The sequence below is a fragment of the Vanellus vanellus genome (assembly GCF_965231255.1).
Source record: "Vanellus vanellus genome assembly, chromosome: 2".
Taxonomy (NCBI): Eukaryota; Metazoa; Chordata; class Aves; order Charadriiformes; family Charadriidae; genus Vanellus; species Vanellus vanellus.
In genome coordinates, this window is record NC_138906.1 from 148,333,743 (window position 1) to 148,359,127 (window position 25,385).

General features: G+C 36.7%; 1 protein-coding gene across 29 annotated transcripts in view; it reads left to right on the top strand.

Moving 5' to 3' along the window:
• Window positions 1-25,385, top strand: part of RIMS2 (regulating synaptic membrane exocytosis 2) — a gene marked incomplete at both ends in the record, with an annotated part of 495,649 nt that overhangs the window by 133,159 nt on the left and 337,105 nt on the right. For 18 of the 29 annotated variants that reach the window (XM_082499090.1, XM_082499111.1, XM_082499112.1 and 15 more), the window contains one exon: window positions 1,477-1,787. In XM_082499090.1, coding sequence (XP_082355216.1) covers window positions 1,477-1,787 — 311 coding nt within the window. Of the gene's footprint in view, window positions 1-1,476; window positions 1,788-24,743; window positions 24,866-25,385 lie in introns of those variants that run through there. The other 11 variants (XM_082499105.1, XM_082499108.1, XM_082499102.1 and 8 more) reach the window with 1 other exon arrangement.

Below are 25,385 nucleotides of genomic sequence, written 5' to 3' on the forward strand. Positions count from 1 at the left end.
CTCAGGACGTCTAACCTACTTCAGAGAGCAAGCTGCTACTCAGGGAGTCTCTCTTTTTTACCCCCAGTGCTTTGATAGCTTGTTCTGTCTTGTTGAAATAAGCAGACACGAGTTCTCAAAGATGGAGTATCAGCACTATAAAAAGTTAGAAAGGAAACTTACCAGCATGGGGAATATTGCCACCATTAAATGGGCAAGAGGTACCTCCTTTTCCTGCCCCAGCCTGGCAGTTTGTGAATGAAGCAGTCAGTGACTTTAATTTGAGTACAACCATGCATCCAAGTAGCCTTCTAAATTAATGTAAGCCCTTGAATGTCCTGTACTACAAACCCTTGAAAAAGAGGCAGCTCTGTGTAGGGTTAGAACTGGAGGCATGACAACTAGATTGAAGGCTGAGTGTAGACATTCAAGGAACATGTAATAAAAATGATACAATTTCGTCTGTGAACTAAGACAAAAATATGTAAAGGACAGAAAAAGAAAAATGAAGATTAAGGAGTGAAGGACTAAACTTGTGGTGAATTAATGCTATCTACGATCCAGATTTTAAGATAACACAATGACCAGTTTGAATGTGCCATTGTATTAATAACTGGTCTGTTGTGTTTGATTCATTACATCCTGATTTATTCTCATATAACATCAGAACTGAATGTGAAATTAACTTAAAGATAATTGGCACTGGCAATTTCCTGCACTGCCACGTGACTAAGGTGATCAGATACAAAAGCTTTGCAAGCAAGTACATTTTAGAATATTAAACAATCTCATTATTATGCACAGAATCTCATAACTGGGAAGCCGCAATCATTTTAACAATTTAGTAAGAATACAGTGAAAGCTAAATGTTGGTTATGAAATGGAGATTTTTTTTTTACTTTATTTATAAAATGGCTTTAACTTACAATAGCTTTGCAAAACAAGTCACTTCTTGAAGTCAGCTTCTTCAAGTAAATACAGACCACTACTGAAGTAAATCAGCAGAAGAAGAAAATTGGAGAACTGTAAAATTACTTGTTTGCAAGGATCTATTCCAAAGTTCCTTACTCTGACTTAGCAAGAGAATGGATGGATGGAATGGATGAAATATTTTATGAATTATTTATTCCTTTCTTTTTTCTATCGTCCTCCACATATAGCCTTCATTTTCAAATCTTACATTTACTGCCATCGGCATGTCAATAGGTTTTCATTTATATGGCTACTATCTGTGGTTTTCCCTTGTGTTATAAATGATGAAGCAAAAGTAGAATGAAAGTATTTTTGTGTTTGTATTTTTTCTAAAACAATTTCCTGCAAGGTTGTACAGACATATTTTATTGTCCTGTGGTTAACCTATTGTAATTTTAATTGAAATAATTAAAATAGGATTCTTTCTTTCTTCGGAAATGGCAATCAGTTGATGTATGCTTGATGAAAACTTTGTATACAGCGTTTACAAGCTAACAGATTTTCCATTTACATATGTCTGAACAGGTAATGTGGGTATGTAACTTGTGCCGAAAACAACAAGAAATCCTCACAAAATCAGGAGCCTGGTTCTATAACAGTGGATCAAATGCACCACAGCAGCCTGACCAAGAAGGTATTAGAGGTCTACGGAACGAGGAAGCACCTCAAGAGAAAAAAGCAAAGCTTCAGGAGCATTCGCAGTACCAAGGACCACCAGGTGATGTATCCACACAAGTTTTGGACAAAAACAGATCTCAAGGGCTCACAAGACAAGACTCAATTAAGAATGGTTCAGGAGTAAAGCATCAAGTACCAAGTGACACAACATCAGACAGGTAAGAAAATATTTAATTTTTATACTGCTAAGATTTGCTGAATTTATGCTACAAATTTTATTATGTAGCCTATAAAATACATAGTGTGCTTTTTGAAACAATCCTAAGAAGCAGCAGCTGAGGAATCTCTTATTGTATTCAGATGGTCATGGACAATGTGTGTTCTTCATTCCTTCTTATTGAAAAAACAATATGGAAAATGACAGTTGCAGTGTGACTGAGGTTGTCCGTGTGCTTGCAACTTTGTCGAATCATAGTCATTGTGCTGTACAGAATGTTATCATATTTCTTGTGTGGCCACTAGTTTTATAGCAGAATTTTAGTAATTCAAAATAGAGCTCAAAAAAGCAGGTTAATGGAAGATGGTGGCTGTTCAGGCCACTGAATTAAAACATCTGGTAGTACTTGCAGTATATAGTATTGAAGAAAAATCTTTGTGGGATGACCTGAACCTTTTCATGGTTTCTCAGTTTCTTGCTGCTAGTTCTTGTCATTAATATGAAAACTTTTTCTTCACTGGTTTATGTCAGTGTTACTTGGCGTTGGTTGAAACTGTGGCTGTTTGAGCGCTGATGTAGTAGGACCTAGTTTAGCAAGAGGCTGGGGCTGGAACTTCCCTCCCCTTTCCTTGATGTGATTATACCGAAAGGCACCAGAAGGCTGTCAACCTCTGCGGCTACATTTTACTGGAACACAATAGTAAAAACTGTTTCACTGAATAAGTTTAATTTCTTTCTAAGCAAGACCAGAGCTTTAAATATTGTGGGAAGGGAAAGACGAGAGTGAGCTTGCTCACATGTTTCCATGGAAATGATACCCTCTGTCTCTGGAGACCTCCACCTGCCTTGGAATTTGGCAGCCAGAGCAGTATAGTCTGGCAGCCTTCCTCTGCTGCCCAGCTATGACCTCATTACAATATTTATTCCTCAAGCTTCAGACAAGTTAGACAGCTGTAATATCTTTTACGGCTAATATAATTAAAATTGTTTTCCTTTTCCCTCACCTCTTGTATTCCACCATATTTTATTTCCTATTTTTGGTCTTATTTGGGAACAAATTGAATGTAATTAATCTAACACTTTTTGTTTCACTCCTGTTACCCTTTGCTTTGATTTCAGCTGATGGGTTTGGCTTAGTTGCTCTGAGTGCTCCTCTGTTACGTGCATGGTCTCTGAGAAATACAGCTGGCAGCTTAACTTTAAGCTGAGGAGCAGGGCAGAGAAACTGATGCTCCTGTGGTTATTTTTTTTTTTTTATTTAATTTTGCCAGGAAAGTGGAATCACACATAATGCGATGATAAAACCTCCCCTTTTCTCAGCAATAATTCAGCTCTGCAAGTGTTTTTATATTATATGTATGCAGAAAGAGGGAGAGAGGATATACAAATAAGCATATAATTCAGATATGTAATATGCATTTACTCTAAGCAGAGTTATATTATAAACATGGACAGTATAAAGTAATATTTACCAACAGGAGGAATGTAGACTGTGCCTAAAATCAGAACAATTCTGCTGATTGCGATTGCTTCTACTCAACATTTTGCTTAAATCCAGATTGTTTTTTCAGTGATTATCCCCTTCCTGTTTATTTAGATACTAATATTAGTGTTCCCTAATTAACATATACAAGTATGCTGAGAATATATTTATAATGTATATGACATGCTATTGGAGGTTAGAGGGTCTTCTGAATAATTTTCTTCTGTAATGTTCCTCACATTAACTGTCTTTCCTTTGCTGGAGGTAGTGAAAAAGAGTCCTCCTTGATGCCCAATCAATGTCTGATTGGTCAAATGGGCTTTTAGAGGAGAATATCAGCATCTCTGAGAGAGACTATCCCGGAATTCAAGGATGGATAGGCCTTAAGTTTGGACCTGTATATGCTGTGGTGCCATTGCTAATCTCAGCAATAATACTGGGAAGGCTTACAGTTTTTTTACATTCAACCACTGTTAAGAGCAGAAGGATATATTATTATCTTTATAATGAAGTAATGCATATAATATGTATCATAATTTGATATAATTTTAATATTAAAATTTATAAAACCATATGTATGCTACTTATTGTTGTTGATCAAGTTAAGAAAACTCTTTTTGTGCTTTTGAAACTTGCAGTTGTGGTCAAGCAATTGTATATAACTTTTCCTAAAGGCTTCTGGCCCATGCAGAGAAGAGCAACAAAGCTGGTGAGGGGTCTGGAGCACAGATCTTATGAGGAGCAGCTGAGGGAACTGGGGTTGTTTAGCCTGGAGAAAAGGAGGCTGAGGAGAGATCTTATTGCTCTCTACAACCACCTGAGAGAAGGTTGTAGCCATGTGGGTGTTGGTCTCTTCTCCCAAGTAACAAATGATAGGGCAAGAGGGAACAGCCTCAAGTTGCACCAGGGATGGTTTAGATTGGGTGACAGGAAAAGTTTCTTCACTGAAAGGGTTGTTAAGCACTGGAACAGGCTGCCCAGGGAAGTGGTGGAGTCGCCAGCCCTGGTGGTATTTAAAAGATATGTGGACATGGTGCTGAGGGACATGGTTTAGTGGTGGACTTGGCAGTGTTAGGTTAACGGTTGGACTTGATCTTACAAATCTTTTCCAACCTAAGTGATTCTATGATTCTATGGTCTTCTGTCGTCTTTTCTGAATGCTTCGTGTTATGTTGGGTTTTTTTTTTAACTGAAAAAAACAGCCAGTAGAGAAACATGTTATATGAGAGATCATCATGACAGGTTTTATTTTTTTCTATTCTTAAATTAATTCTATGAAGAAATTCAGCTACTCTAGTATGGTAGACCATTTGTCTAGATTTCCTAATTCTAGGAGAAAAACGTGGCCGTTCAAAATGTCCAAAATAATAGGGAAATAGCCATAAAAATCTGAAATATTCAGAATTGGTGGTTGTTTTTCTTGCACAGCATCCATAATAGAAGTAAGTAGAAAGTGAGAACTGTATTGACTGTTTTATTTTTTCATTCCAAACACATTAGTTTTGACACAAAAAATAATTTAGAAAGTTAAAAACAATAAAACACTTGTGAAAAAAAGTATTGCTATGACTGTATGTACTTGGGTTCTTATGATTCGACTAGAAAGACAAAATGTCATTTTTTATCTTTTTTTTTGAATATTTGCAGCTTCCTTTAATGTTGCAGCAATCTTTACTTAGCAGTTCTTTATATCAAGTAGCATATATGTTATCTTGGTCATCTGGAGACAAGTTGGGCACAGAGTAAAGGGGAACGTTCAGTCCCTGAATCTCACGAACATCAAAGCCATTTCTTTATCATTCCTTACCGTGTCTTTTTTGGTTGTGCTTTTTTATTTTTCCATTCTTGAGTAGTAATTACCATTATTTTTCCTGTTTTCTTTAGTAGTATTATTCTTGATTAAAATAATATTCATTGTTTCAATCGTTAGACTAGTATTCTGTTGCCTTGATGTATGCAACAGTCCCATTTGCAATCATTAGATCCTAAACTGTTCAGACAGACAGATATGTACTTTATTATAGATCCTCTTTGACTGATCTGAAATTTTTTGCCTTAAAGAAGTCTGTGATGATTTTGGATTGCATATTCTCTAAGGATGTTTTTCTTGTATCGGATCCATTGCAGAGGGAAAGAGAAGTCAAAAACTATTCAGGAGCACGTTGTACTTACCATCAGCAGAACAGTTTTCCATTATTAAATTTTACTCTAGTTCATACCCAATATTTATACTCTTCCTTACAGTGTTTTTACTGCTTTCTGTGTAGTGAACCCATAGAGAAGGCAGAGGCAGCAGGCACACTGTAGGATCCAGCATTACATTATTTTCAGTAATTGACCATCTTATATTTGACATTGTTTGAGCTGAGACTAGCATAATTTGTATCATATGGAGATTTTATGCTAAGGGCACTTGAGAAGTAACCATATGTAGTGGTTTTCACAGACTTAAACTTGTGAGCTGATGGATGATGATGTAGTATAACGCTAGGCTCCCTGAAAACTGCCAAATGATCTGAATTAAGGAAATGAAAAATATTACTCTATGTAATCCATAGACTCAGAAGGTCCATTCTGAGGTCTGCTGTGCACAGATGGTAGATTTATGGGTGTATACACTGCAGTTCTTTGATTTGTGCTATCCAATTTCACATTAATTCTGTATTATACAAAAGGATCCTTTTTATCTTATTTTGATGAAAAGCATTCATGTACTCTATTGTTTCCAAGACCTACACTACTTATAATTCAATGCATTATGTTTTCTTTCTAGCAACAAAATTGTTTGAATAGGCATAATCTTTTTTCAGTCATTTTGTAGCAGGCAATCAGCTGTTGAAATGGTTGATTTCTTCATTCCAAAGCCTAAGCCAAAGCAAATGTTTATAATGTCCTATTAAAATGTGTATAACATCCTAATAATAAAAGCCTGGGAACAGGGAACCTAATGCTGATAGAAAGCTTTTTTATGTGTCATTCTGTTTGCCTGAATCATTAGATCTTTAGGTGGTGTTGCCGTGCTTGAGTTGTAACATAATTATTTTTCTTGTTCTTGGTAGGATCCGTTGTAAATTCATTTCAGTCTTTTTCCACGTAGGAATTCAGTGTTTTAAATTGTAAATATTTAGTGACATTCTAGAGGTGTTGCTCCACAAACCTCTTACCTGGCATTAACAAGCCTTTTTAAGCAATAGCTCTCTTAAGTAGGAAACAACACGTGTCTTCCCAGTGCCCAGTTATGATGACATAACTATTTCTAATCTAATGCCTATCTGAAATGATGTTACGTAGTTCAGGTAGATGGGAATGACTGAGTGTTTTGGGTTTTTTTCATCCATCCTGTATGAACCCAAAACGCTTTCCAAAATTTGAAAATGTTAACTTTGAATTTACAATATATATTTGTTGTGTATTCTATTACTGTAAGAAAAGCTCACCTCAATGATATTTTTCGTGAGATTCAATGCAAAAAAAAAAGAATCTCAAAATATTTTGAGAAAGTTTGTTGAGTCAATTTATCATTGCTGCACCTATCAGAGGGTGAGCCATGTCAAAAAAAAAGAGAATTGGTTCTTGGTATCTATAAAGATCATGATCTGTAAGATCATGATTTGGAGCAAGACTAATGAATAAAGCTGCCTGAACCCTTTCAGATTAACTGTAAGGATATGAGATTAAATCATAAAAACCAGAAAGAAAAAAAACAAATTGAGAGAGTGAGCAGCTGCAGAGTTGCACAACAGCAGTATTTATTTTCCAGGCCAGCAGACACAGATAAAATATATCCTTCTTCCCTCCTCCTTCCCTTCTCCTTGCAAAGATATATGTGTATTTTGGGGGTTCATTTTCTATCATCACTTTTCTTTTATCTCACGAAAAAAGGGGATTTATATGGTGGTTTCCACACGCTATAGTGGGTTTGGAAGATGCATTTTATTCTGGTTAAGAGCAAACAAGGCTGTTGATGCTACTTGGGTCAGAAAATGCAGACTTTGTGCATGTATTCTTTATGGGATGTATACATGAGTTTCTCACCTATAAAGGTTTTATTCTATCATGCTACCAATGGCAGGAGAATGAAAGTGGTCCCCTGTGTCCCTTTGCTTCCATTCTTGGAAGGAGTGGAAGTATGAGTTGGCAGCGTAGGCTCTGTCTTTTGGGACTGCAGTTGGGGATGTCAGGGTGTGAACAGAGAGAAAAAAAGAGACCAAAATAAGAGGGAAGAGGAGGAAAGAGGGAAGAGGAGGAGAGAGGAAAAAGCAGGCATAAGCTAGCTGAGAAACATCAAAGAGCAGCGTGAATTCAATAAATGAAAATGTGTGTCCATCTGTTTCATGTTATATCTTTTTCAAATGGCTCTTCTTTAATTCTTGGATTATGAACAACTGATACTGAGAAGGTCACTGATGGTAGTTTATTGCAATTGAAAACATGACAGTGTAATGTTAAAGAATCAGTCAGTTACGTTTCTTTCTGAAAGGTTGAAAACTGGCCATTTCCCAAGATTATCACTATTTTTCTTCTGGAACACTTATGACACAGCACTATAGTGCAGCTTCTGATTTTGATTGTTTCTGTTTCTGAGCACCTGAGTTGAGAGCTTTAGCGCAAGTGTCTTTAAAAAGGGTACAATCTTTACTTGGACCTGTGGAAACTAAGCATATTTAAAAGCAATCTCAAGTAAAATAGAGGCATTTTAACTTTTTCTACCTGATGACATATTTAAAGACAGTGAGAAATATTAAAAGAATTGTATAGAGACAGTGTTTAAAATAAGGGATTTGGTATCCAAGAGTCAGACTGACAATGCTATGTGCAGATTTGTTTGTGTTCGGAAGATCCGTTGAGGGCAATGGTGGTTCTAAACTTTTTAGAATTCTTTCTGTAAGAATTAAATGACATGAATTTTTTTTTAACATTTTGAACATCGCAGTAGAAAAAAAAGCACAATGGCTGAGAAAGCATAATTATATTCTTTCACTTCATTAATAGATCTAATACTTTGTACAAGTATTTTGCAGGTTGAGTTTAAAATTGAATCAATATTCTTTTCCATGCATGACTGCAAAGAGCTGTCACTGACTTTCCCTGGTGCTAGAACAGGATGCAAAATTTAGGCATTAGAGGTACCCTACAGTATTTTTAATATATTAGCTAAAGATTTAAGTTTTATGGGATTTGAACTGCATCCAAATAAGGTTTTATCTTCATCTTCCAGCTCCTGTTCCAGCATTTTTCACCACTTTGATGGTCAGTCCTTGGAGCTGTAAAGTGAAACCAATGTCAATCTGAAAACTGTAGTCTCAGTAGTTTTGCTTTTGTTTCTCGTGCTGTCTGTCTTCCATTTCAGAGTATGCTTTGTATCATTCTTAAGGTAATAAATTAAACCAAACAATTTACTTTCTTCTTCACAGAACTCCTCTTTTAATTATTTAATTCCTCTACATATAGGCTTAGGGGTGTGGATCAACATTTGACAGGTATTCCAGTTTTGAGGTAGAATCTAAAGCTACACTTGTCTGCTGTCTCAATCTGGAATGGCGTAAAAAATGAAATTAATAATAGCTATGGCCAGAGGAAGCAATAGAAACTTATGGGAAGGGAGCCAGAGAAAATACAGTATTTAATTATTGAAAAGAAGCACCCTGGGTCCAAGAAAGTTAGAAACCCTTCAGTGCAGAAGTTTTAATGAAATAATTTGACGCTTATGACAAGGATTATGCTACACCTACTTATGAGGATGAGTAAGGAGTTTGGTACCATCTGTAATGTCTATTGCAGAGTCTCTGGAAGACTTTCCTGAATGGTACTGACATTGTCTGTTAACAGCCCAGAGTACCTATAGTGGGCATACTATGTTTTTCCCTGTTATTAATAGGTTGCAATGGGTTATAGCATTATTACCTTTGCAGAACTGTCTGTCTTCTGAGAAACAAAACTGCTTGTACAATTCTCTGTCTCTTAATGTTGGTTTTGTTGGTCTCCCGCTCATGTGAATAGTGACAGTGCTAACACAGCATTCAGGACGTGCATCCACACTGTGAATTCAGTGTGGTTTTTCTGAGATGGGCGTTGCTTCCCTCCTTCCACTTTATTTCCCCCATTTAGCAGAACAACCAATGGGCTAGCTGTTCCTAATTTTTTCCTGATGATGCTTTATTAAAATAAAGACTTTTTTTTTTTTTTAAAGCCAGCCTTTATCTAGCTGTAGAATCTGTACTGAGTAGCGTTAGGCCTCTGGCCAATGGTGGGTTCAGTTTGGGAACCTTTTTTTAGACAAAGCTAATCTGTTTGGAGAGGAAAGGGAAGAGGAAACTTCCCTAGCTGCAGCAGAACTAACCTACCTTAATAAACACTCTAAAACCGCTGCGTTTCTTTTCAAACATAAAAGAGTGTTTTAATTAAACGCATAACAAAGAGGTTGAATTCCAGCTTTAAGTGACAATCTGAACTCAGCAGCAATCATTCTCTGCAGTGAGTAAATCTCATGGTGGTTTTAGGGAATTTCATTTTCACAGTTTACTGTAAAGTGCATTTTCAAAAATAATTCCATTGCAACATGATGTTTGTATTTTGCTTACTGTTACTGATTAACTGATTTTTTTTCTTCATTATGCGTATTTGTTGCATACTGCATACTGAAAACTAGCACTGACTATTTGAATTTTCTCACTCTTATGCAGAATGAGCTTAGGGGCATCTTTGGATATTCATGCCAGTACTAGTTCTGTCTCAACTTCTCCTCCTCAACAAACTTGTTTTGGATGATGATAAACTACATTGCAGTAATGACTGATGCACTGGTGTAGATCAGGACCATTCATTCTTACCTACTCCTTTGCTCCTCCTTCAAGTACTTAAGGTGATATTTGGTATCTTTGAAGCAGAGTTTGGCCTTCCATTGCAGTGATATGCTTCTCTATATCACAGCTATGTCTTTAACGATGATAAAAGACCATTAATAATCTAAATCTGTAAACAAATATATGATACTCAGCTGTATCAGAATATTGAACATTTTTTATTAAGTAATAACTACAGCTAACAGTTATGGAATTAAATGTAGTTTTGCTTTTAGCTAAATTGTCCCCGAAAGAAAGCTATACCACAAAAAAATTAAGGGTAGTAATATTTTTAATTTAATTTTTTAAATCAATGAGGCCAGTACCTTTCTGGGTTGACCACGTCTTCTTAAAGTACTATTTTGTTGACCTTGCACAAACATGAATGCCAGAGCTCACTGTGTGTTCATAATCCTTGGTTGAGCTGTGCTCTGTTCTTTGGAGGCTAATTTCTCATCAGAAGTATAAATAACAGGTTTTGTTTGAATTTCATATTTACAAAATCAGTGTGTAGAGGTGAATAAGTTACATCTGTGGAGTGCAGCTGAGGGAAATGGCTAACACTTAATAAAGGATTCTGCTAACTCAAGTTTGTAGTGTCTGGCAGCAAAGTGGTTCTGGAATCTGCAGGAGGCAATTTAATGAATGGCCTTTTATTTTCATATTTTTTGCCATAGCTATATAGACTGAATTAAAATAAAAAAATGAGAATGAATAATTGTTACTGGTACAAATTCTTTGTCTCTTTCTTTTTGCCTCTAGAAGTCACAAATGATAAAGCAGTCACTTCCGTAGTGCAATTTGGATGTCATTTATCTTTTATATTGCAAGTTTAATAAATTTAGTAAATGTCAATCTATTTTATTAAGTCTTTTTTAAGGAAAAAAAACAAACTAAACAAACTAAAAAATGAATGCAAAAGGACCAGAGTGACCATATTGTCATAATTAAAAATTACATTATTAAGCAATACCATTTTGTTTTCTAACTTGTTATTGGCGTGATTATTCTGTTCCTTTTTCTGCCCCTTCTTCAAGCCAAATCCTTGTTTGTCCCTTTGTCTACTGTGGAATGTATTTCTCTATTTATTTATTTATTTTATTAGCTCATTTTCATCATCTCTTTCTCACTGGAATAAGTTCTTACAGAACTCTGGCTAGACACTGGAAAAGTTTTCAAAGATATACCCATGGTATTCCTTCACTTAAAGACAGCCATTCTTTTCTTCTCTGAACCAGTTCTTTTTCTTTCTTCAAGCTCTAGCTCACCTCTTTTCCTCAATTTCCAACAATTTTGCATCCATTCATAAGTGTCCTTTCAAATTTGTGGTAAATTAAGTGGACACTTCTCTCTCAAGCTTTGAGAAATCTTAATTTTGTGCCTTTCAGTGAAAACAGGCCTTGCTGCATTCTTTATTAACCAAAAGGAAGACAGCCACAGACATTTTAAAGGAATAGTTACCCGTTTCAGCAAAGCAGTGCAGTACAATGTCATTTTAAGTTACGTAGAAAATGTAGGTGACCTGCAGTCAGTGACTCTTAAAGTGGAGTTCTAAAATCAAGGTAATATCTATGTATGATGTGCAGTGGGTTGCGTGTATGCAACTTGTTCTGATGTCTTTGCACTGTGCAGCGCTGTGCCCTGTAATCATGCCCTGGTGTTTCAGAAAGTGACATCAGAAAGTGCCCATTTCCACAGCACTGAGCTTCCTGGAAATGCTGTTAGGGATGTCACTAAGTGTATCATCTTCATAGAATAACAGGAGGTTAAGTTGCTCCAAACGCAGTTTTCCCAATTTCTGGTCCAGTGTTTTGTCAGCTGATATTACACGCTTGAATGGGTCTCTACATGTAGTTTATCTGCCAAAGTAAGTTTTTATTATGCAGCTTGTAATAGCATGAACCATGAACTTTGCTGCAGTGGCGTTCCTCAGGGGTTGGTACTCGGACCGGTACCATTTAACAGCTTTGTTGGAGACAGGGACAGTGGAATCAAGCAAGTTTGCCCATGATACCAAGCTGTGTGGAGCGGTCGACACACTAGAGGGAAGGGACACCAACCAGAGGGACCTGGACAGGCTTGAGAGGTGGGCCTGTGCAAAACTCATGAAATTCAACAAAACCAAGTGCAAGGTCCTGCACATGGATCGGAGCAATGCCAATCACAAATACAGGCTGGGTGGAGAATTGATTGAGAACAGCCATGAGGAGAGGGACTTGGGGGTGTTGGTTGATGAGAAGCTCAATATGAGCCGCCAATGTGCACTCTCAGCTCAGAAAGCCAACCGCATCCTGGGCTGCATCAAAAGAAGCGTGGCCAGCAGGTTGAGGGAGGTGATTCTGTCCCTGTACTCCGCTCTGGTGAGATCCCACCTGGAGTACTGCATCCCGCTCTGGAGACTCCAACATAATGACATGGACCTGTTGGAGCAGATCCAGAGGACAGCCACGAGGGTGATCCGAGGGCTGGAGCACCTCTCCTATGAGGACAAGCTGAGAGAGTTGGGGTTGTTCTGCCTGGAGAAGAGAAGGCTCTGCGGAGACCTTACAGCATCTTTCCAGTATCTGAAGGGCGCCTACAGGAAAGCTGGAGAGGGACTTTTTACCAGGGCATGTAGTGATAGGATGAGGGGGAATGGCTTCAAACTGGAAGAGGGTAGATTTAGACTAGATATTAGGAAGAAATTTTTCACTCTGAGGGTGGTGAGACACTGGCACAGGTTGCCCATAGAAGTTGTGGATGCCCCATCCCTGGAGGTGTTCAAGGCCAGGTTGGAAGGGGCTTTGAGTAACATGGTCTAGTGGGAGGTGTCCCCACCCATGGCAGGGGAGTTGGAACAAGATGATCTTTAAGGTCCCTTCCAACTCTAACCTTTCTATGATTCTATGAAAACCCACTTGCTTTGGCAAAAAGAAAACAGCAAGGACAACAGTTCTTATAATAACATTTTGACAGAAAGCAATGCATTTTAGCTGCAAGAAGTTATATTCTGTAATGACTTAGTGAAAATCCTTAGCTGGACTTTAAATTATAGGCTTCCTTGATGCTCACTTAAAAAAATAATAAGAAAATAGTTATCAAGGCAGATGACATTAAAGCCGAAGGCATCTGATTTTCTTTGTCATTCCAAATACATTGGGAAGCTTCAGAGGGACATTGCATTCTAAAGTTCCAAATCAGTGCACAAAACCAATTCTTTTTCACTGGGGTAGATTAATTTTAATTAAATCTTTTTGACCCTGACATGAGATTCTGGGCTGACAAAAAAGGACCTGCCTTAGTTGTATCTTTATGCTCCCATTAGAACTGTGAGAAATACTTTAAGCTAGAAGAGAAATCACAATTAGTTCAACAATCTCACCTCTTGAATATAAAAAATTTAGCAAGTCAACAGTTAGTTCACCAATTTCACCTCCTCATGATGCTGAGATAATTGCATTTTATTCCTAGAATGGACATGTGATGATTCATCTTTCTGTACCGTTCATTAACAGAGGTTGGAACAAAAAGGAATTCTTAAAAGAAACCCAGGTTAATTTGGGTTTGCATTTGTTAGAAAACACTGTATATTTTGAGTGTTTCCTGTGTATTGTATGTCAAGTAAATACAATGCTTGGAGAATTTATTTTCATTGAGGAAAATATGTATCAATATTTGAAGCAAGAAATTGGATCTTTGAATAAAGTAAAGTTGAAAGCAAAAATAATTTAATTGCTACTCAGCAGGTTTTTTTTTTTGGATGCAGAGATTCTTCCCTGAATGAGAATATCAATTATAAAAACCCTGACAGTCAGAGAAGAAAAAGAGGAATATATGTCACTTAAACAGTGGAAAACGGAGGAATATTCTGTAGATGAGACCCACTCAGAACAAACTCTGGAGCTTTGGATATCAAGGCCAGTACTAGTATTGTCTCAACTTCTCCTCAACAAACTTGTTTTGAGTGATGATAGGCTATGTTGCAGTAATGACTGATGCACTGGTGTAGATCAGGACCATTCATTCTTACCTACTTCTTTGCTCCTCCTTCAAGTACTTCCGAGCATTTATAAGAATGCTTGTGTCCCATTTGTAGATATTCGCAAAAGCTGTCAGTTATTTTCAGAGTTAAGCCCGGTGAAGCTAACTAAACCAGGAGATTTCCCTCAAGACAAGCATTTTAAATTTCATGCTCTATGTGGCATATGGGTACTTCTTTCAGCAGCATTTTTTTATCTCTGAAAATGAGACTTATTTGGAACTTTATACTGTGGTATATCACCAAGTATCATGAAGCCTTACAGTTATGATAACAGTCACCTATGAAATTAACACTAACCCCTTCCCCAAAGCTTTTAACGAAATGGCCAGCACTGCCTTTAGTTCCCTAACATCAAACTTCAGTATTAAATGGAAATCTTTCCAAAGTAAAGTATTAACATTCCCTTAATGCTTATAAAAGCCAGGCTCCATGACACTGTCAAAGGAAATGAATTCCAGAGGTGGTTGATCATCAGGAAAATACTCTTCTGGTATTTCAATCAGCTGAAGATAGGAGCAACCCAGGAGACCATAAATCTTATAATGACATGAAAGGAAGATAAATTAGTCTCTTTGAACTCGTTCCCAAGATATGGAAGGCTCCAACTTTTATCCAGTGTACTGAACAGCAGAAATTAATAAACAATCCAGTGCATAGATGTGTTCTCTTAGCTCCTGTTTCACAAAATTAAAAGGCTAATCTTAGTCTTACTGTCATTTGGAGAATGATCTATCTTCTAGTTTACACATATATTAGCCTTTGTTTCCATCGCAGATCGCCTGGACGCATTGACACCCAACACAAGTTTGGAGGCCTTTAAAAGTCCATATCAGTCGTCTGAAAGTAGAGATGCTACAATAAATCTCTTAAGATATTTTCCAGGTGACTAAAAGGAATTTCTAAAATTCATTAAACTCCCAAGTGCACAGGGAATGAGAGCCAATTTCTGCACTGTATAACCACCATGGACTTCAAGATCAATGTAACTATTTCTTTACATCATAAGGAGCTTTATGATCAGCCTGCTCACCCAAAGAAGTGTTTGTGTAAGGGATCTCATCCAAATAGGATAATAACTGTGTATTTCACAAAGAGAACCTGTATCTCTTTACCTGAGTGTATATATTGAAATCATTACTGTGCTAGGTGCATTTACATTGTTGGTAATCATCAGTGGCCTGTTGTAGGATTTCATTTTTGCTGTCTGCTTTGTGCTAATCGTCCTCTCTTAAATTGGTGTAATTTGGACAATAAGGGATGTAAGTACAAACTGCCCGCGAGCACCGAGGAAATCAACTTTCACCTTGAATACCCTATCCAGAGGCGGACAGAAAAGACAGAAGTCTGAAAAACTCAGCTTATGTTTTTAGTATTTTACCTTATTATTAATCATGCGTAATACTTTGTTAGTAGTATTTTAAATCAGCTTTTGTTTTTTTGAAAAGTGACAAATGATAAGTTTTAATGAAAGTGAAGAACAGAAGTCTCTCTTGTAGCAGATAAAGTTTGCAGTGCATTGTTTCAAAAATCAATCAAATCTCTGTTTTAGGCCAACACTTCTTGAGTAGTGAGACACATCTTATTGGTAAACCATCCAGAACTGCAAATGAGGCATAAAGCAGGATTCACGTACTGTAATGAGGTGCAAAGAAATATCAATTGATTGTGAGTCAGCTTAAGCTAAAATTGGTTGAAATACGTTACACTAAACCACGCATTCTGCAAGGTGCAGCATCTACTGCGTATTGAGCCTGCTGTTTCAACGTGTATTACCTGCACTCCTCTGCTTATTCAACCAGACTATATCAGCTTTCTGCTCTTGTCAGGTAATGCAGTTATTCCTTAAGTCAGGGAATTGAAGTCTCAGAACTTCTCTAACTCTGATTGCCTGATTCTTCCATCTTAATAATATTCCTTTAATACTTTAAAAAATATTATTTATATGTTTTATACCACATGTATGAACATGCACAAATGTATATATTCATATTAACAGCTTAGGATGTATAGCCATTTCAGGAAGCTGTCAGACTCTAAGGAAAGTGGAGAACTTATTATGGGATCATTCTGTGACCTAGAATTTACAGACATTATTCTGTGGAGAAAAACAGATGCATTTCTCCCGTAGGAAGCTTACCAGTCCTGCAGACATGAAACAAAATTAGCACTATGTATGAATTTTTTTTAGTACAAACTAGAATCGCGGTCTTGCAGGTTGAAGAAGTAATTTGTACATTTGTTAGACAAATAGGTTAGTTTTTGTTTCCCAAATGCAATTTCTGCCCCAGCAGCATTTTAGATAAATGGTGTCTTAGGTCAGGGCAGTAGGTTAAAAAGCATGTATCCCTAGGTTTGAGGGCTTCTTTTTTAATATGGGAGATCAATCATCTATAGCAATTTTGCTAAAAAACATGCAGATCCATAAAATGCCTTGATTACATACTGGGACAATGCATGGATAGGAAAAAGGGAGAGAATGTACACACCTGGATTTTTTTTTTGACGTGGTGTGAGAGCACAGCCAAGGCATGAATTGGAAAGTGTTCTCAGATCCAGCAATAGAAATGCAACCACAGAGTTATGTTCATCATACCTCCTAAATAAGGTACTTAGACAAGCATAAAAACACTTAATTAAACCTATTTTTGCGCACTTATGCAATTTTTGGTCACATGATTATTTTCTTTTTACGTGGTCCTCTTTCTCTCCATTGATTATACAGGAAGAAAAAGGTGGCTAGGCTTCTCAACTACACACCTTAGGCTTCTATATTGAAGTGGAATGAATCTGGGTGTCTGTGTTAATAACTTCAGACAATGATTCAGATAGTCTAAATTCAACCTCTGAATTTGCCTAAATCAATAACGTCTTCATTTTTAAGCATAGAATTCCCTAAGCAAGAAATACTTAGAAATGCCCAGATATTGCAAGTAAGGCAGGAACGAGGCGCTGAAGCTTTGTTGAGGACCAGAGGTAGGCAACAATGTACTTAAAACTTAGTGTTCAGAATTGTTCTTGTGAACATGTCACATAGCATATAGTATTATTATAAAAATAGCAAATCCAAAGTGCCTTACTCCACTTGTGCTGGAAAAAACCCTCAAACTCAACCCCATACCATTTCATGTTTTCAAGTCACAAGATGCAACTTGTACTTTTACTTTATTTTGTCGTGTACCCTAGCAATATAAGCTTTTTGTTTCACCGTGCAAGTCATATATATTGTGTAATATTCAGGCTAAGAAGGACAGAGATAAAAGGAATAATTAAAATTAAACATTTCATGTAATTATTTTCATCTATTCTTGTCATATTTAAATAAAATTTCCCATATTGCCATTCAAGTAATGTATTAAAGAGTATTCCATGGAGAGGTATGAGAAGCCATAATCTGTGTTGAGCTAAGGAAATTAACCAATAAGTCAAAGTTATTAATGTTAAAGGCAGCTTGAAAATAATTATATTGGGAGGCATACCTAGTTCGGAGGCATACCTACTGATTCATTTCAAGTACGGTTGTGGCATAGTCTATCATCATTAATAACAAAAGTATTTTAAATGATAAATTTCATATTTCCCTTGTCCTATGTATTTGGTTTTTTTCCCGTTACCTTACTCATCCGGAATGCGCAATTTATATGGTCAGTGCCAGTTTTTGTATGTGTCCATACCAGGCCGAACAGCAGGATTTCCCAAGTGAACATATGGCACATTTCCTCGTAACTGCATAAGGAGCAAAACCAGACCTATCATTGTGTTACATGAGTTTTAAAAAATGTAGATTTTTTTAACGCTGAAACTATTTATAATAAAAAAGTCATCTAGCATTTAACCTTTTAGAAAAATTTAAAGCCATATTGAGCAGTGGATCATTATTATTTCTGTCATTTACTTTAACCATGATGAGACACAGGAAAATGAATTGGTTTGTGTCATCACAGAACTTGAGTGCACCTAATTTGGGACAGTTGGCACTTTCCTGCTTAGGAAGTCCAAAGCTGATCTGGAATCTCCCATTAAGAGTTGTCCTTTTGGGCTGATGCAGTCTATACTCCTTGACTTTCTTGGGAATCTATATACATCAAGGTTAATTTTGTCTTTCGTTAAAAAAAAGGCATTTCCTTGCATTCCTGTCCCCCCCCCCCCGCCTCTGTGTTAATGACATTACTTCTGAGAATTTTCAGAAATGGGAATATCCAGATTCCTGTAAAGGTGCAAAATGTTAACTGACAGCTTATCTTTGTATTTTATCCTGAGTGTAAGTAGATTAATCAGAGCATCCTCTTACCCATTCGGAGTGTTGTGGCACTTGCTGGGTAAGTTCATGACTGAGGAACACTGCACAGACTGCTTCCGTTGGCACTAGAGCAGTTCCAATATTTGGAAACGCGCTAGAGGCATAGTGCTGAACTGCCCTTTTGGGCCTTGATCCAAAGACTATTGGCATGCAGTGATAGCCCTGATTTCACTGGAATTAGGCTACTAAACAGTTGCTGCTACAGGGAACAGTAGCTCAGCAGACTTTGGAACAGTAAAGTTCTAGTACCCTAAACACAGCGAGTAAGAGAATGAATTGGGGTTCACACATCTTGTCTGGAGCACTGACATTATTCTTATCTGTAATCTGAATGAGATCACTTAAGCTTCGTTTCCTAAAGTATTGAAAAGTGTGGAAACTGAGGAATGAGGGAGCTAAATACAACAGAGAGAGGTGGTTCCATGAGCACCAGAATCAATACAGCCTATAATGGCGCCTTATGTTTTTCTATCCTGTTTCCTGTCATGTGATGGAGGATCACAATGAGTTAAGCATCTTATCCTACCACCTACGATAATTTTGTCAAACTTTAGATAGCAATGATGTGGCTATTTACTGGCCATATTCTGTCTTTCTACTGCCAAAGCCAATGGGTAATGGCTCAGTCCTACCCACCCTTCCTCTATGCACACTGACTTGGGTCTTTCTCCTCCTATGATGATGCTAATTTTCACACAGCTTGCTGGAATGTAACTATTTTAATATTTTTATGCCCCCTGTGAAATTAACCAGTCTCCTCAAGCATATTAATCATGGTCAGAGATGGCAATACAGAGAGAAAAAGGGATAAAAAGACTGTCCAGGTTTCTGTGTCTCATATCCTAGGCTAAAAGGAGAGTATATATTACTATGAAACAGCTAAATGGGAAGAAGATGAAGAAGGACATTGAAAAGGCTTATATGAATACGGATAGAATGCCTGAAAAATGAAAATAAGGAAACAGGGAAATGTGGAAGATATTGAGATAAAAATGCAAGCAAGAAATAACAGTATTTGGTGGTTGAACATGAGGATGGATTTACTTTCTTTTACATCACCATTTTTTGTTAGTGGATATTTTCTGTAACGAGGTTTGGTCTCTTAGCTGGAATTTCAGTATCTTCCATCGTAGATCTGTGACCTGGCTACCAGGGAATAAAATCAGTATCACTTTTCCGTTTTCAATGAATGTTTAACTCAGTGAATTAAATAGTTCTTTCAATATTTAATTATTTTACGGGAGAGAGAACAGCCTCAACAGCAAAGACAAGTTCCCTTTGGAATGACCAAGAGGGTGTTGATGAGGACTTTGTGGGCACATTGGAGGAAGCCAGAAGAGAAACTTGGGACTCAGTTTTCCATGTTCCCAGACACTGTTCTAACTGCCAGACTTCTTGTAATAAAAAGGGTATGTTTTGAATGACTGCTCAGGCGCCAGCTCAAGGAGAGGATTCATTATTACAGTTCTTGGGCAGAGACTGATGCTTTCCTGCAGCCTGGATTTAGGTATTTTTATCCTTTTGGGGTTGGGGCTTTAGCTGCATCCCTCTCTTTATTATTTCCTATCCTAGATATTCAGGGTACTGGCTTCTATGACTCCTACTCTTATGGGATTAAATTTACAGTTGTAGATTTTGCCTTGGCTCTTGCTAAATTTCTCTTGTGAAGCTGAATCTTTGAACATTGATGTGATGACATACAAATGAACGTGTGCTTTATCCCAAAAGAAAGTCTGGTTGCATTTCACTTGCAGTAGCAAAGTGAAATGTCCATCCTTGAATTTAGTTTAAGTTAGTCCTTTAAAATCACGTCCCACCTCGGAGCATCAGTTTGCTGATCTGACTCCAAATGAGTGGTTTTATAAACTGTAGTAATATAACACCATCCAATGTATAAGGCCACTGTTGTTAACTCACCTGTCTGAAAAGCAGTTGGTCAGATTTGTTTTCATAATGAGAATACTTAAACAGTCAAAATTTTTTAATCTTAAGTGCTTTGGTAAGGACATATTGGAGAACAATGGTAGCTGCATTACAGGCATTTATGTGCTATTAATTACCCAATTTTATTTAGCGTCTAGATGAAAAAAATAGAGGTTTGACTTTCTGTACATTTGAAAACCCCACTCTTACCCCCAAACTCCAAATGACTCATCTCTACCATTTTCTTCTGTTTCCATCAAACTATACTTATGTAATATCCAGTAAATTAGAATGGAATTGAGTCCAAAATTGTACTTGATAGTATCTTTTATTACAGAGCAATCTTTTCCTTATGAGCTGTAATGTATAGCTTTAATGAGGTTGCATGACTTTACCTTGTTTAAGCTACAACTTTCTGTGAAATGTCTTTTCTATATGGCTGTAATAAAGAAGTGATGCCTGCAAGTAATGTTTGAGATAACATATTTGTACATATTGTCAGCTTTCTTTGTATAATACGTTTATCTCAAGAGCTTTCTGAATTCTAGAATCAAATTCAAAGAAGCTTAATCTTATATTTGAAATAGAAATGTTTTATATAAATTGAAAAATATGCATACATACTTGGAAGCTTTCTAGAATAACTTTTCTTCCAAACTACTTGTAGCTGGAGGTTGTTTATTAAGATTCAACTTGGCTAGACAAATAGGTATCTGTATGGATCTCAGTGTAGCCTGGCTTAATGGGTCCAATGATGCTTTTCCAGGCTTGTCTTTTCATTTTGAAATAGGCTGTCAGCCATGTCAGGTAGTTGCTTAGACTATCTGGTACTTGTTTTTCCCATTCTGTGCAATATCCTTAAAGCACTTGGTGTTCGTGTTTATGAAATCCTTTATAAAACTGTTGTAGAAATGAAATTTATTGTTATTAAACCATAATTAGCAAGAGTATTTACATATATATGCTAGTTTAAATACACAAAATACTATAATAAAAATCACTATCAAAAGTATTTGAATTGGGCCCTCAAATGTTAGGAAATGCCAGAATCACAAGGGCCTGAGTAGTGCTTGACTTGCCTACTGCATGTTGAAGTACACAGTTAGGGGTGTTTTGAATGAAGAAGCCTGTGCATATAGGACCCCTTTTCCTTCTAGTATGGGTATCAGATGGTGTAGAAGGAGTGACCTGAAGAAAAGAAAAGATCTCAAGTGTAAGGAAATTAAATATCAAATAGGGAAGAAAATTAATTCCTACCTTTTCCAGAATTCTTAAGTGAAGTTTTTAATCTGGGAATGCTGAGGATATAATTTCCTAGATCTTAAAAACGGCACTAAATCACTGTGCCCTTCACCACGGGAAATTTTTTAATATAAAAAATACTGACACATTGGAAGATCACTAAGAGGATTGACGTAAGGCACCTAGTACCTGTACTGTTTTGTTCTCAAAACAATATTAGTGTACAGGAAATAAATTTTATACGTGGTTCCATGGACTTCTTTTGATTGTCAGTTCCATTCTGGTTCTGAAAGTATGGGTACTTCAGTGGGCACAGCGTAATCCACTCATGCTCCTTCATTCCATCCCCTCCAGCCTCTTCTTGCTAGGCCTCTTTGCTTCCCTGATTCTTCTTAGCCCGAACGATTATATTTTGGAAAAGGAGGAAGTAACTAAGAAGAGGGCTTAGGAAAAAGTCTACAATATAGGGTCAATACAATAATATAGGCCACATAGTAAATATGGGAAGGAATTGTTTATTGGCCACAGGGTCTCTTGGTGAGCAACAGAAGGGTCAGGAAAGAAAGGCAGTTCTGTTTGTTAGTTTTTCCGTACCAATTATTTTTTGAAATAAAATAATTGTATTTGTAATCAACAGTAAGTTCCATCGTGATGAAAATTCCAGATGTCCAAAAAAATGTATATCTGCACCCCTCCCTCCCCCCCCGTCCTTATAGTTGAATTTTCTGCTAGTAGCAACTATGGAGTGTTTGCCTTTAAAAGTATCCTTTTACTTTTATCTTTTCCATGTTAAAGGTTTTACTTGCATGAGTATCTGCAAAGTACTCTTCATTCCTTACTCCAGAATTAAACGAAAAAAATAGAAGTTTTAAAAATGTATTCTATTTTGTCAGTATTTTTAGAACAACTTTACAAAAAAAAGAATGTATATCATAACTTCATTTTAAATATCTGAAAATGAAGACATAGAAAGGTGAACATCAAATGTTTTGGCTTTGATGACCATTCATAAGGCACACAACAAAATGGTGATATAATTGAAAGATATGATAAAATATTGGTCTTGTACCTGCTCCATGGTTGACATTGTCTCTGAACTGTTAAGTGGTGCATATGAGACTAATAATTATTTGAATAACTTGAATCATTTGGAAGAAGGGGATTCTGTTTCTTGCAGCAGAGATGAAAACTTTGTCTTTCTGATGGAATGAATGTAAAGGCAAATGTACGTATGTTACAAATGTGAATTCTCTGTAATGTAGGCAAAGTGGTTACCAAGTATTAAGTTTTCATTTTACTATAGAAAGATAGTCATAAATACTCATTAGCTCTTACTCCAGGATCTCAACAATTACCAGATTTGCCATACATATAGCCTAGTACTTCTAACCACAAATTGTAATACATTGCTTAAATACAAACGTTTCCATAATATACAGTATGCTACAGGCATAAAAACAGATATTAAAAACTGGTTTGCGTAGTAATTTGTAGGTTTTCACGTGAGTTTTGGGAACATTTTTATGAGTGTATATTTTCTCGATTCTTTTTTTTTTTAAATATTTAACATGGGTGTTAGTAGGGAGTCTTCTATATCTATTTTAGAGGGACCTGGACATGAATTTGTTCCTTTTTCTTTTTTTTGTGTTTGAAAATCTGAATTGTAGCTGCTATCCTTCTGGCCAAAAAAGCCTGGATGGGTACTCCCTCCTGAGCACATCAATACAACGCTTTAATTAGCTGGAAGGTTGCTTATTCCCATATCTTCTGGGATTAAAATCACTTTCAGTGGAAGAGCTTTAATAATGGCCCTCATTTTACATTGGTTTATTTGGAGATTTTGTAATTAGTGCTAAGATGTTAAAAGCTGTGGATAGAAAATGAGATATTCTAAGGAAAATCTTTGTAATTGTTATTTTGCAATTTGACAACGATAGAATATATTCTGTAATGTTATGTAATGCCATCCTCTGGCACAAGCATTGAAAGAAAAGAGGAAAAATGTTTTCTAGTCGGGGATATTTATTTGCTGTACATTTAATGGTATTCACTGTACATGTTATGCTGCAGAATCCCACTGTGTTCCGTTAGATGACTGATTCTGTTTCTTGCTCTTTGACTTCCTATACTGTATGGGTACCGGAGACGTAGGCTCCTAAGACAGTGGGTTTTCCTGGAAGTAGACAGGTACGGAGCACCTAAAGAAATGATTGATTTTGCTCGGTTCCATCACGGTTGATTCTGTGCAGTAAACTTTTAAAAGGTGCTGAAGACTTCTTATTTTGGAATGTAGTACATATATAATGCAGCCATTCCTTTTAGTGATTGTTCAAGTCTGCGTGATAAATCATTGCCTTGATGCTGTATGTACAGCACCTAACAGAGTAGTTACGTATAGAATGTATACTGTTTGCTTCAGTCATGAATTGATATTACATTTAAATGTTTGCACTGAAAAACCTGTTATCTCATGTAAGGTACGGTATAGCTTTTCAGACACGAGACGAAAGGTCTATTGTTACAGTCTCAGTGCTACATGTTATTTATTATATGAAGAATATTTTTTAGAGTGGTCTTTCTGTTCTGTAGAGCTGCCTTTACATTAAAAAGAAAAAAAAAAAGACCTACATACACAGTCACTGATGTTAGTCATTTTTACAGGGGAGGGAAGGAGGAGGGGAAGATGCAGAAATCCTCCTCCTCTTAGACAGTAGTAACAGTGTGAGGATGCCTTGTCCTCATTTTTTTTACTTCTGAGATTTTATTGCTGGCAGCCAGATGTGCTGAAACTCCTGACGACAGCATCTATTCGCTGCGTGTTTTTAATAGGCTTGGAGAAATATGAGTAGAGTGCATGAAAGCAGCTCAGCTTCACACTTCAGCTGGGAATGCCCAAAAAGCTTACTGCTGTTTAGAATTCTTGCTACAGTCAGGAGAAAGCCGCACGGGTACTAAATCTTCTACGACTGAATTAGAAGAATAATGACTGTACAATTAACTATCAGCCCCTGCTCATTTAGGCACAGTTTTTACAGAGATCAGGAGAAATATGGAACTTGATTGGCATGTTTGCATTTGATGGTGTGTGCAAAATAGATGACTTTTAAGACAGGTGGTGAAGAAAAATAGGAGGGAAGGAAAGAGAGAAAATGCAATTTGAGACACTGCGCCAGGTCTGCAATTCTGTTTTATCTCATTTTCATGGGGTTTTCTCATCCCCTCCAAATATTTTACAAAATGATCTTTTTGGACAAACGTTGAACAACACTAGGTGAGTAGAAATGAAACGTTTTTGTCTTACCATTTCTGTGCTTATGCTGACAGTGATCTATTTGCATGTTTTTCAGTGGGATACTTTTATAATTGTACTCTTAGATACGAATATTTTTATGGTAGCATCGAGTCTCTTCTGTTGGTGCTTTTATGTTTTATGTAAGGATTTAAATGAGAACCCAATCTGCAGAAATAAAGCCAGCAAAGATAGAATAAAATATTTAAGATGGTTATGTATCTTTCAAATACATTAGCCACCATTAGAAGCTAGCATTATTAGCTGTAATCCTTAAAGCATATGAAATATTCATAAACAAATTTGTCTGAGAAAATGATTTCTGTGTGGATGTGGCAGTGAAAGGATTAAATGCTCAAAGATGTGTCTGTTTAACCATACATAATTTGTTGGAAGATGTAAATTAGTAGTCCTGCATACCATTTGCAAAATAGGCAGAAAGCAGTTTCTTATTTTTAGAAGACTGGAAGACTTAGATTCTGGGTGCGACGCTTTTCAATAA